Here is a 12,040-nt window from a genome sequence, read left to right as displayed (position 1 = left end):
ATATGGAAACCTTCTGCGATTGGATGATACAGTCTTTTATCTTACTTGAATTCGATGGTTGGAGCTGTCGGCTACGACGATGGAATTGTCAGGGCCGACGGCCAGGCCTCGCGGCCAGGTAAAGCATCCGGCTTCGCTCCCCCGCATCCCAAATTTGAACAGCTGCCGCCGCTTCAGCAGGTATTGACCTCTGGAACAAGAGGAATATATAGGTGATCGTGGAGATGAGAATAGGTAGGACAATTATTTACAAAATTGTGCAGCACTTACCTAGTGGAGGAACCTGCTGCCGCGTGAATAGCGGGAGCTGCTGTAGGGGATGTGGGGGAGCCTGACGGGTTTTTTTGGTCGTCGTCAGAAGATTCGAATGAGGTCTGGCCGGTGTGTCTAAGTGGCAACCCTAGCGAAAGCCTTCGCGAGGCGGCACTCGCACTGCGGTAAGGAAAAAAAGAATTTTTTTTTCAAATATTGTTGGAGAGACTTGATCTTGCCAACCGGAACTTTTGTGCCACGGATCATTTTTAATAATGATAAAAAAACGTCGTCTCTGGAAAAGATTTTAGGAAGACAGCCGAAGCATAAACGTTGTTCGTAAAGTGCACGGACCATCAGTTCGTTGTTAGAAATGTATTGAAACTAAGCACAAGCATCTCATTATCATCCCATTTTGAGATACGGTATTGGGACAAGACTCCAGCCTTTGGATTTTCCGTGATGCGAGAAGATTAGACAAAGTATCGAGAAACTGAACTTGAATAGACCCGATCAATGGCAATGTTCCAAAGTACCCACTTCACGCAACGAAACGAGTCTGCACCCTACAAAATCTGCTTGATTTCGACTGCCTTTCCAACCTTGAAAATAATTTCTAGCTTAATTGATCTAATTGTTCCATCTTCCAGGTGAACTACTCATCGTCGACGTTATCACATATCGAAGATCAGAGATTTGTACTAAAAATTGGAAGATGAAAACCCTGGAAGATGAAGTCAATTTTGGCCTCAGCTCCGGGTTCCTCAGAAACCACAACCCCAATGGTAACCCAGTTGTTCCATTTTCCAGGCAAACTGCTCAGCGTAAACACATATCGAAGATCAGAGCTTCGTTCTGAAAATTGGAAGATGAAAACCCTGGAAGATGGAGTCAATTTAGGCCCCAGTTCCGGGTTCCCAGAGACCACAACACAGTCGGCATTGAAGGTCCCTCCGATATTCGAACGAATGGTAAAACGGGTCTAACCTCGAAGAGGCGGCCGCTGCAGAGGCGGAAGGTGGTTCCTTGTCCTTGGTGGTGCGATTTCCGTACTTGTTCTTGAGGTAGCGAGCCCAGGAACTAAGGGCAGCGCCGTCCTTCTCCGTGGCTCCGCGGTCGCGGTCCCGATCCCGATCCCGGTCCCTGTGATCCCGGTCGGGACTCGGTTCCCTGGACTTGAGGGCGTGCGTGCTGCGACTCCGCGCCAGCTCGCTACCGACCCCGTACTTGGCCGCCAGGTAGGCGTTGGGCGACTGGGTTGTGGGCGAGGGCGGGTCGTCGTCCAGGTCCAGGTCGTCGCCCCCGAAGTTGTGGGAGCTTCTCGAGCGCGCCAAACGCTGTCTGCGTTCCTTGAGGGCCGCGTAACGCGACATCGTCGAGAGGGGCTCGGGCTCCGGATCCGGTTCACGCGCTGCCGCCACGGCCGCCTGGCTTCTGCTCTTGTTGAGGAACCTAAAAAACCGGGTGTAGGCCTTCGATTATTACCAAATTTTTCGGAGTCTCGATTTCGAAGCCGGTACGGAAGAATCCGCCTATGCCAACGCCGGTGCGTCAGACCTGCAGCCACCCCTGAACGTTCCCTAAAATCTATCTACTTTCGTCTATTTCTTATTTCTCTCTCTTTTTCCGCAGACGCTAGAGACGGTGCAACGGCATCGAGGCGAGGCGGTGACGCTGGCAAGAAGGTTTCTTCCGTAGCTCCGTCTCTTTCCGTCCCAACTGAAAATTGCTTTTCTTATATCCTGTCCCCCAGGGGGATAGAGGTTCTGTGCTCTTTGGACACAGTTGAACTTTATTTTAAAAAATCACTAACATTCCTAGCGTACACTTTATGATTTGTTCAATGAGAGTCACTAGATATGTATGTGCAGTTTAATTATCTCTGTATACAATCATTGTCGGTGGTACGTTGGTTTGTGAATCGTGAGCGTGCCTATACTCTATAGTTTTGCATAGAATGAAAAGAATTTACTTTGGCTAGCATGAGTGATAACTCGCTTTTTATTTCAACTGGCAGTGAAACAATGCGTCTAACAAATTTCACTTGAATCGTTATTTATATACATTTGAGAATTTCAAGTTTTTAATATTCAATTCTCATGTTAATTAATATCACTATAAAATATGTTAATTGCATAAAGTTAATCGTTATTCGTTAGCTGTGAGTAATTTTTTTTTTTTTTTGAGTTTTTTTGAGTCTTTTTTTCAACAAAGAAGTTATATATACAAAAACATTTATTCAAAGCTATGCTCATATTGCAGTGTATATGTATAGCGGTAATGAGCTGCTTTCGTGAATCGTATGAGGAATAATTGTATAGTCGAAACGAAAATAATGAACATTTAACATTGAGGATATATGTTGCAAAATACATATAAAAAAGAAAAAAGAAAAAAACGAAAAATTACAGTGATATTAATTGAAAATGAGTCAGAATTTTATTTCAACAAAACTGCATCTTTTGTCACATTGTATAAAAAATAATTAGGATATATACAGTGAAAGGGAAATAAATAATACGAGTTATCACAAAATGCAGTTTATTTACCACACCAATAATCATTATATCCTATGCAAGTCTATATATGCGGCTATTGCGTGTAGCATATATGTATATATGTATATAGTTTCTACGAAAGTACAAAAAGCAAAGAACTAGTTAAAAAAAAAAAAGAAGAAAAATCATCTCTACGATGGTATAAATGCGGTGTACAGTAACAGATAAATTGATGTAATTTACTCGTCGTTTCAACCATCCGTTACATTTATAAATCTATATAAGAAATACGTGATACGATTACACACTTGCAAGTTGCAGCGATTAAGCGATAAGACAACAGTGAAAAGTAGTGCAATTTCTACTTACTATCTATATATGTAAGTACGGACTTGAGCAAAAGAGGTATGAATGCCGATAGGAACGCTTTCGTTTCGAAGTTTATGTATAATATAATGTATAGAAACAAACATACACGTGTGTGCGTGCGTGTGTGTGTGTGTGTGTAATGTATACGTATCGAAATATCACAATGTATATATGTATAATATTACACTATGCAAGTACAAAAATACATACGCTGCATAGAATGTTTATACGAACGCGTCTATATGTCTCTACAAATTGAACGTTTTCATTGGGTTTAACTATATAAGATAATGAGAAAAAATGCGATTTTATCTAGCGAATAGGGATAACCAACATCATCGTATCATTATTTCAATGCTTTTTCGATAGAAAATATTTGTTTTTAATCTGTAACCATTATTCCAATATTCATCCTAATACCGAATCTAATTTGCTATTCTATGTTTAATATAATTACGAAATGAAATGTTAAAAAATATGGTTCAAGTTGTATTAGGTCGTAAAAGTGAAGTTAAAAAATCGAGCACTAGAACTGAACATGCTCGATTGTTTACAACTTCAAAGTTATCACGTTGTTCTAATTTCTATCTACTCGTATTGTTGATGAATCAAGTTTTCAGGTTTCTCTTTCGATTCCTCTTTTGTTCAAATAAATTATTTTACAAAAGAGAGGAAAAAACTCTTCCAAGTTTCAAATATAGAAAACTAATGGAGTATCCATTCACGAACACAATGACTTGTAATTCACCAGAATGAAACAAACAACAGATTTGCTTTTGTTAAAAAAAGAAAATATTGTTTATACTCTAAATCAATTTAAAAGCTTGCGCAGTTCACGTAAGCTGTGAAAAGTGATTTTTTAGATCAAACTTGAGGCGATCGACCCGAGCCATATCTTCCAACAACAATAAATCATTACTTTTTGTTCTGCTATTGTTTGGCGAGACTATGAACCGTCGACATAATAAATTAGCGTAACCCGACGCGGTATGCGGCGAAAGCTCATGAGCGTGTGACTTAATTATTATTATTATTATTATTATTATTATTATTAAGATAGTGTAAAAGTAGAAAAAGAAGTTTAATTAACAAGTATTTGCATGGATATATCGTGAACGGTTATACTTGTAATGTGTTATTTTTTTTGTTTACGGTTGTTAATATTCATTCGTGGCAAATCCGCAGAGTTTACAGACAGGAAGCGAACAATGATGAATTTCAACCGAATAAAAGATGAGGAGGATAGCATCAATGTTTTCTCTGTGTAAGGGAGGACCATCTGCTTGTTTCAGGTCTGTAATCTCGATGGATGAAAACCGATATAGTATGTATAAGTCACACGAATAATAAATTAATTAGAACGCTGTAACACAGTACGGACACACAGAAGACGGTGGTTACCATTTGCATTTGCATACCTAGGTCTAGACTTTCGTCACTTTTGTCAGACTTAACGGATTGGTTTGCCCCCGAAGTTTGAACGTTCGGTTTCAAGGAATCGTTTTTTACGACAGCTGCTGCGCCTATCAATAACTCGCCGCCATCGGCCCCGGCATCGTTCGATTCGGGCGCATTTTCCCCATAACGATATTTAGCGATCTTCGTTACGCCCTCGTTATCGTTATCATTAGAGCCGCATTTGCCGGCCGTCGACTCGTCAGCCTCGTCATTCTTATCGTGGCTCTTATCGACCGTCGATAATTCAGTCTCTAACGTTTCCTCAATTTCGCAACATTCTTTTTCCCCTACAGACGCCAATTTATCTCCTGCGCTCGAGTCTTTCGTACTCCCGTCACTGTTATCTAGCTCTTCATCGTCCCTCATTTTCAAGTCCCCTTTCACATTTTCCAAAACCACATAATCACTCGGACCAACTTCGATCTTCGCGTCAATCGGCGCTACTCCGGCTGCGACATTACCCTCGGAGTTTACGACCGAGTTCGTCGATCCCTCCTCATCCGACGAACTTTCGCTCGACGTCAATCGGTTCTCTTCCTCCTCGTCGTCTTCGGGATCGTTTCGTTCGTTCATCATCGACACGTTGTCCGCCTTGTTATTGTTGTTGCTGTTGTTGTTATTCTTGTCATCGTTCTCCCCTTTTCCCAAGGCATCGTCTAGCTCCTCGACTTCCGGTTCACTCTTCTCGGCGGATTCTTCGCCCCCCGAATCTCGCGAATCGTTGCCTTCGGACTCCGTGCTCTTCCTCCAAACTTCTGAGGTCGGTTCCGGGTCGCGGGAATTCACGTTGACTTCCTCGGCGTCGGAGCTGTCGATCAGCCATCCATTGCTACCCAGGGTTGGTGACTTTTCACGCTTCTTGAAAGCGATCGCTCGTCCTTGGTGCCGATCGGACGAAGCTTTCTCGTCTTCGGCGTTCGTCGGCGTGACGTCACTCGCGTCGGAAATAGGGGGGCGGTTTTTTGGCTCCGGGGAATCCACGCGCCATCCGTTCGAGTCGAACTCGTTTTCACCGACGGTGTCGCGGCGAACGAGGCGACTCTTCGGGTCGGGCGAAGCGACGGCAGCGCCTCTAATCACGGGGGAAGAGGAACCGATCGAGGACGCGATCGGATCGGTTGGGACCGTTTCGAGGCCGTTACTTAATCGTGCCGCGGCTGCGATCGCCAGCTGCTGTTCCTCGTTTTCGCCACTCGATTTATTTTCACTAACGTTTACTAGCGAACTGTTTACGTATGTAGTAGTAACATTATTATTATCTGAGTTCGATTTATCGCCGTCGTTAATTGAGGGCGGCGAGTCGTCGCCTACCTCGTCGGGCTCGCATTCAACGATATCGTCGAGGGTGTTATTGGTACAATAATTGAAGTGGTGAATGTCATCGTTTGCTACGAACCTGCTGGTGTAGCCGCCAGAGGTCGCGCTCGAGGTCGGCGTCGACGATGATGTTGTCGTTGTTGATTGGGCGGGACTTCCCCTTGACGACGTGTACCTACGGCACGAACAATAAACACAGTCTTTAGGCTCCCAACTACTCGTTAATAACCGATTAAACCGAAATTATCTCGGCTCTTTTTCGCGTCTATCAAATCGGGAACCATTCCCTCATCATTGTTCGCGTTTTTTCCGCCCGGACTCTTCATTTCAGTAATTATAATACTATTCGCGTCGGATTCTAGATATAAGCATTATGACACGTTGACGAACTTCGATTTTCAGTTCAATGCTTTCAAATTAAACATAGAAACGATTGCAGTTAGAAATAAACCTTTCAAGCTGATATAAAACTCTTCTGTAATTGGGTTAAAGTGTAGCCGAGCTGTTTGAAAGCTTGCACTCTATGTACCACCGGTTCCCTTGTCATTTTTGGAAGGTGGAGATGGCACAAAATCACTCGATAGCAATCGTAAATCAATGCCCTGGCTTTTGCATATTAACAATTTCACAAATGTTTTCAGTTGGGCTCAGTTCGACATCGATTACAAATTTGTCAAGAGAAACTCTAGACTGTGCCAATAATATGAGATCGAATCTGAATGATGTCAACATGCCTTTCGAAATTAATGCAGTTCATCCAAAATATCCCGGATCGAAAATCAAAAGATAATCAAGGAAGAGCCATTTTGTTTGAACACTGAATCTTATCCCAATTATTTAAACTACTTCACGATGATGATAGTACAGCAATTTGTATACCTCAAAAGTACTTTGAAGTGATTAGTTCTGGACAGGAAAAAGCTTGCTGAATTGACTTGCCAAAGAAATTTTGCATCGCTCTCTGTTTATTATAGTCAACATAAAAATCATTGAAAGTGACCATAAAGTTTTCGCAGCTTTTCTCCAAATATTTAGAATGAGAAAATGGAATCGATTGTACTCGAATCGACTAGTTAAAATTATACTAAATACGTAAGAATGAACTCGATTTAAGTAATTCAAGCATCACTAGTTTTCTATAGCTGTTACTTTTCCTGATAAAAAATTAATCCTATAATCTAAAATTCCATAGAGTTTCTTTTGACAGATTTGCATTCCTCATAGAGTAGAAATCAAACCCCGCACGATACAGCCATGTTTTTTGACACCAAAAATTAAAAAGTTTCGTTTTTTTTTTCTCTGGACAGGGAAACGACCATTAAAATACATCCAATTGGAAGCGGAATATATCCAGGTGACAGATCGGATCAAGGAGTACCTGGTGGAAGGCGATTCCTCCTTGCTTCCTCGTCGGGCTTCAGCACTGCGAGCCAGAAGAGGGCCGATGTCGGTCCTCGCCATGGCTGATTCACCGGGGGTCTTCTGACTGGAGGATGGTGCCGAGCTCTGGGTGGGTGTCGATGGATTTTCCGTCTCAGATTCCTCCTCCGTTTCAGAGTCAGTCTCCTCGGAGGAGCTCGTCGTCTCCTCTTCCTCCTCCTCCTCTTTCTTTGCCGGTTCTTCCCTCGGAGGTGGCGGTGCCGGAGCGGCACGGTTACCTAGAGGATGCCAGTCATTAAAACCTTTATCGCGGGTGGAACTACCTCTGATTAAATTTATCACTGGCACAACAATGCCGTCAGCTTGGAGCCTCCAAAAACTTCACGAGGAGTCGCAAAACGCTTTGCTGGATCCTCTAGACACATCGCAAGTATATGCAAATGGGTGTTTGAGGAACTTTTGCACTCGTTTATACCGGTTCGAATTTTTTCTGATAATTATCTGCAAATTGTCACGTGGTTAAAGGAGAACATGTGTATAGGATTAATAGTGAAGGAGGTTGGACACAGAAGGAAATTGATTTTGCGACAGCAATTCTTCCCCTTAATAAGTTACTTGGGTGATGAATTGCAATTGGAGGATTTTGAGTTTCCTTACATGTACTTGACGATAGTCACACTTGTAAAAAATCGCATTCGCATTATGTTTGCGATGTGTCAAGAGCCGGCTTTACAAAGTTCATGCTGGTGCAACTGCAGTTTTGAATTTATCCAAAACTTCTTATCGGGGGATTGGAGAGAATAAAAAATCAGCGAAGATAACTTGAAGAATCGCTGCTGATATGCGCCTGTTGAGGCCAAAGAAAAGGATTTGCTCGGGCTTCAAGAAACTGAAAAAAGCGGTTCAAAAATGAGCTTTACCAGGCAGCTTTTGAACAGAGAGTAAAATCGTTCAATTACTGATCCTGGATCCAAACTGGAGATAAATTTTATCAGATTTAGAACTGCTGTGCGGTTGCTCTGGAATCGAAACATAATACAACGAGCTAGTAGATGAAATAATGATGGTGAACGACTTTAACAAAAATGGGGAAATGAAGTGATTTGATGGCTAATTTATATTTTCTATGAATTGAGACTGAAGATGGTGAAATATTTGTCTACGAGTGATGATATTGTGAAAAACCGTACCTACGGATAAACTCCTGAGAAACAACAATAAGTCGGAATGTTTTACAGAGGAAACGGTAAGCCGTTTATACTCGTTGTTGAAATCGACGTGATAAGTTTCAGAATCTTCAAAATCTGCAGTAGAATATATCGCGAAGCTTGCAAGCAGAGCCAAATATCAGTGGCAGAATAAGTAAAGTAATTTCCACTAATCTAGAAGGACTACGTTGGACTAACTACTTGAATTCTACAGAAAAACAACAGTTTGTACCATATGTACACATGGAAGTCTTATAATCACATATAACATATTGAATATAAGCAATAAATAAATAAACAAATAAGTAAATAAATAAATAAATAAACAAATATACACAGACTAAATATCTACAATCTATATATATATATATGTATATATATGTATGCATACGTATATATAAAGTTATATCTTAACAGGGGATGAACTAGCCGTCGAATACCAGCAACCCAATAACCATATAGCATCAAAAAATCAGCCTAAAGCGTAAGTAAGGAAGCCGACAAGTTATGCAGCTGCGGTGTCAAGCCTTGGGCACATCGAATTTCCAGCTGATTGAGCGTCGTACACAAGTGAAAAAAAAAAAATAAAAAAAATATACCTCCGCCTAAAAAACGACTCTGAAACGGTCTCTGCGGCGTTGTCGTCGTCGTCGTTGTCATCGTCGGAGCCGCCGCCTCTCGGGGGCTGTTCACCGGCGGATTTGCCGATGCCGATACAGTCGTCGTCGTTCCAGTCGCAGGTGCTCGAGACAAGTACTTCTGCTTCATCTCTTCTGCTGTAAACGGAGCACCTGTGCTTCGGATACCGGAACCCGTCGAGCTTTCTGAACCGGTGCTCGAGTCGGAGGAAGCGCTTCGAGTTGCGGGCGGATGCGCATCCTGCGCTGACGTTCTTCTGGAAAAGGAAACGGATTCTTGAGTCGGCGCTGGGGAAGCGTTTTATCTGGATCTTTACTGGTTTATTAACATGGAGGCTAAGCTTTTGTTTGCATGTTTGTAATTATCGATATACTCAAGAAGAAGTGAAGCGATTCATGCGAAGCTTGCACTTATGTCTTCCTTATGTCTGCAGGAGTCACATACGCTATATTAATTGTGCAACGTCTGCTGATTTGGATGGAAAAATGATTAATGTAATATGATAAATATGTTACAGACTTTGGATACAGACTGCAGATACTTGGGCTTCGAATCGTATGATTTATTGGTCCTGCATTTATGATATTTTTTTGTCGTGTCGTGTACGTATAACCGAGGCTAGAGTTTTAATGGCTTATCTATTTTTTAGGACGTTGATGAAACAAAAGCAGAGCAAGAGTATGTGGCCATAACTGATACTGAAATTTGAAATGATCATGGTGAAAAGATGTGAAATAAAAAAATCATCTCATGAGTAAAAAATTATAATACGTAAAAGAGAATGTTGAAAATATATTGACTTTGGATGATTTTTGTGCTGAAAAATAAACTTTTTTTTTCTCGTCGAACGAGTGGCAGGGATAAGGGTTGCAGTAAGACAATTCATACAACTCGTTTTTATCGAAATATCATTTATTTTGAAATCTTCACGGAACCATTTTCTCTTCACTTTTTAACTTCATACTGAGAGAAGCGTCTGGTTAAATAAAAACTGCATTCTAACTAGAAATTTTTATGAAATGAATAGTTCAAATTTCTAATGTATTAGTCATCTTCTATGAATCTATCGTTAGCCACGTTTTTTCGATCTGCATCGAAATTTCTTACGATTAGCCAGATTTCACTAGCTACTTCTCAAGAGTAAATCCTATGATTTTTTCAAAAAATTTTTATTCACCGAATTGGAATTACGTTTCATTTTTCATATCTGTATAAGATTTGGAAATAGTATTCATAAATTTTCGTATCCGAAGTGCTAATTTCAGTGAAAAAAAAACCCGTGAAATTGTTTAGATTTTTGTCATGCAAAATGTTATTCTATCTGTAAAACGAATTTAAGAACATCGTTGAAATCCGAACAGTTGAAATATCACAGAACTGTATTTGCTACATTAGCAAATCAATATTCGCCGCGCCTCTGATTCTCTGATTCTCAGGATTAGTGATTCACACAGATACTGGTCTGTATTGACATTTCTTTTGACCCGTTCTGAACAAGTAGAGTTAGCCTGATTGTGTCAGTTTCAATCCAATCACTGTACGCGTCGGTCGACACAAGTATAAGGCTACAGTACAAGACGTTATTGCTCTACAATTTGTGACTTGGATAAAGTTTTTTAATCAGTGACGTAATTGGAGCTGGTGCACTGTGTATATTTTTTTTTTTTTTTTGTGATGATCAGTGTTTGTGGCCATTGGAATAGTGTAGTGTAAACAATTAATTATTATTGTGTTACCAGTGACGATGGCAATTGTGCAGTGCAACATTGATTTCCTATTACGTCACGAATCGTTGTACTGGGGAAAAAAGGGCTGCGCAAAAAAAATGGCTGAACCGAGGTTTGAAAAGGTAAATTACAGAAGTTCGTCGAGTTTAATTTTATTTAGAATTGAAGGGTGAATTAGAATAAAGTAAATTCCTAATTGTGAATAACTTTGGAGAAATTACGTGTCATATCTTTTAATGTTTATATTGTTTTGTTTGTCTGTATTATCTACCAATTTCTAGGTATTCTTTTGCAATTGTGTTAGTTTGCGTTAATTCGGGAAGCATGAATTTAATAGAATAATTTATCATAACTTTGCATTTGCATAACAAGCTGGAATTTATAAATGTTTTTAAAAAAACCGAGGCTAGGATTATTGGCGTGTTAACAATCTGCCTTAATAACTAGCAACTACTGTGCGGAAAGAAATTTCTATTTGTGTTTACTGTACAGTATTTGGCTATTTTTATTTTTCACTCAAAAAGAAAAATACAGTTCTGAGTACAAAATGAAACCAAGTTTCATATCTGTAACAAGAAAATCTAGTATGTAATACGATGTTTTTTGTTTTAATACGGATACGACTATTGCTACAATTTATTGTTCGTGCAAGAATAATTTAAGGTTAAAGCTTTGGTCAGCTGGAAAAATATAGTTGACTAAGCAAACACACAGGGTGGGGTTGATATTACGGAATTTGAAATGTTTCGAAAGGGAGAAATTAAAAATTTTTTTAGGGTGAAACTTCGGGGAGAAGTTCGAAAAGAGGAAAATTCAAATAAGTCAAAGTTCGGTAAGTTCGAAAGTGAAAAAGTTAAAAAATCTGAAACATCAAAGTTCCGAATGACCGAAGACTTTCAGTTCCCTGAATTTTTGACTCTGTAAAATTTCGCAACTCTGATCTTTCTTTGTTTTCGATTACCGATATTTTAACTTTCCGGAATCTTGCATTTTGAAACTTTGTTATATCGTAAAATTTCGATTTCCTTACTTTAAGTTTTGCCGTCAACTAATTCAAAATTAAACGCTTTCAAAACTTTTCAAATTTGGAACCTCAACCCCGCTCCAAACAATCATATCAAGTTCTAACCAACTCTAAAAAATGAAATCTTTCTCATTACAAAAATAACAACTTATCCCCGTTTTTACAACA

General features: G+C 40.1%; 1 protein-coding gene across 5 annotated transcripts in view; it reads right to left on the bottom strand.

The window, feature by feature from the left end:
* The window catches only part of LOC124404229 (RING finger protein nhl-1), a 31,869-nt gene that overhangs the window by 1,546 nt on the left and 18,283 nt on the right, over window positions 1-12,040 (bottom strand). For 3 of the 5 annotated variants that reach the window (XM_046878192.1, XM_046878193.1, XM_046878194.1), the window contains 5 exons: window positions 9,082-9,377; window positions 7,273-7,552; window positions 4,538-6,069; window positions 1,240-1,704; window positions 271-432 (listed from right to left, as the gene is read on the bottom strand). In XM_046878192.1, coding sequence (XP_046734148.1) covers window positions 401-432; window positions 1,240-1,704; window positions 4,538-6,069; window positions 7,273-7,552; window positions 9,082-9,377 — 2,605 coding nt within the window. In that variant the 3' untranslated portion in view covers window positions 271-400. Of the gene's footprint in view, window positions 1-45; window positions 191-270; window positions 433-1,239; window positions 1,705-4,537; window positions 6,070-7,272; window positions 7,553-9,081; window positions 9,378-12,040 lie in introns of those variants that run through there. The other 2 variants (XM_046878195.1, XM_046878196.1) reach the window with 2 other exon arrangements.

This window comes from Diprion similis, chromosome 3 (assembly GCF_021155765.1).
Source record: "Diprion similis isolate iyDipSimi1 chromosome 3, iyDipSimi1.1, whole genome shotgun sequence".
Lineage (NCBI taxonomy): Eukaryota > Metazoa > Arthropoda > Insecta > Hymenoptera > Diprionidae > Diprion > Diprion similis.
The sequence above is the reverse complement of the archived record's forward strand: the minus strand, read 5'-3'. Positions and strand labels throughout refer to the sequence as shown.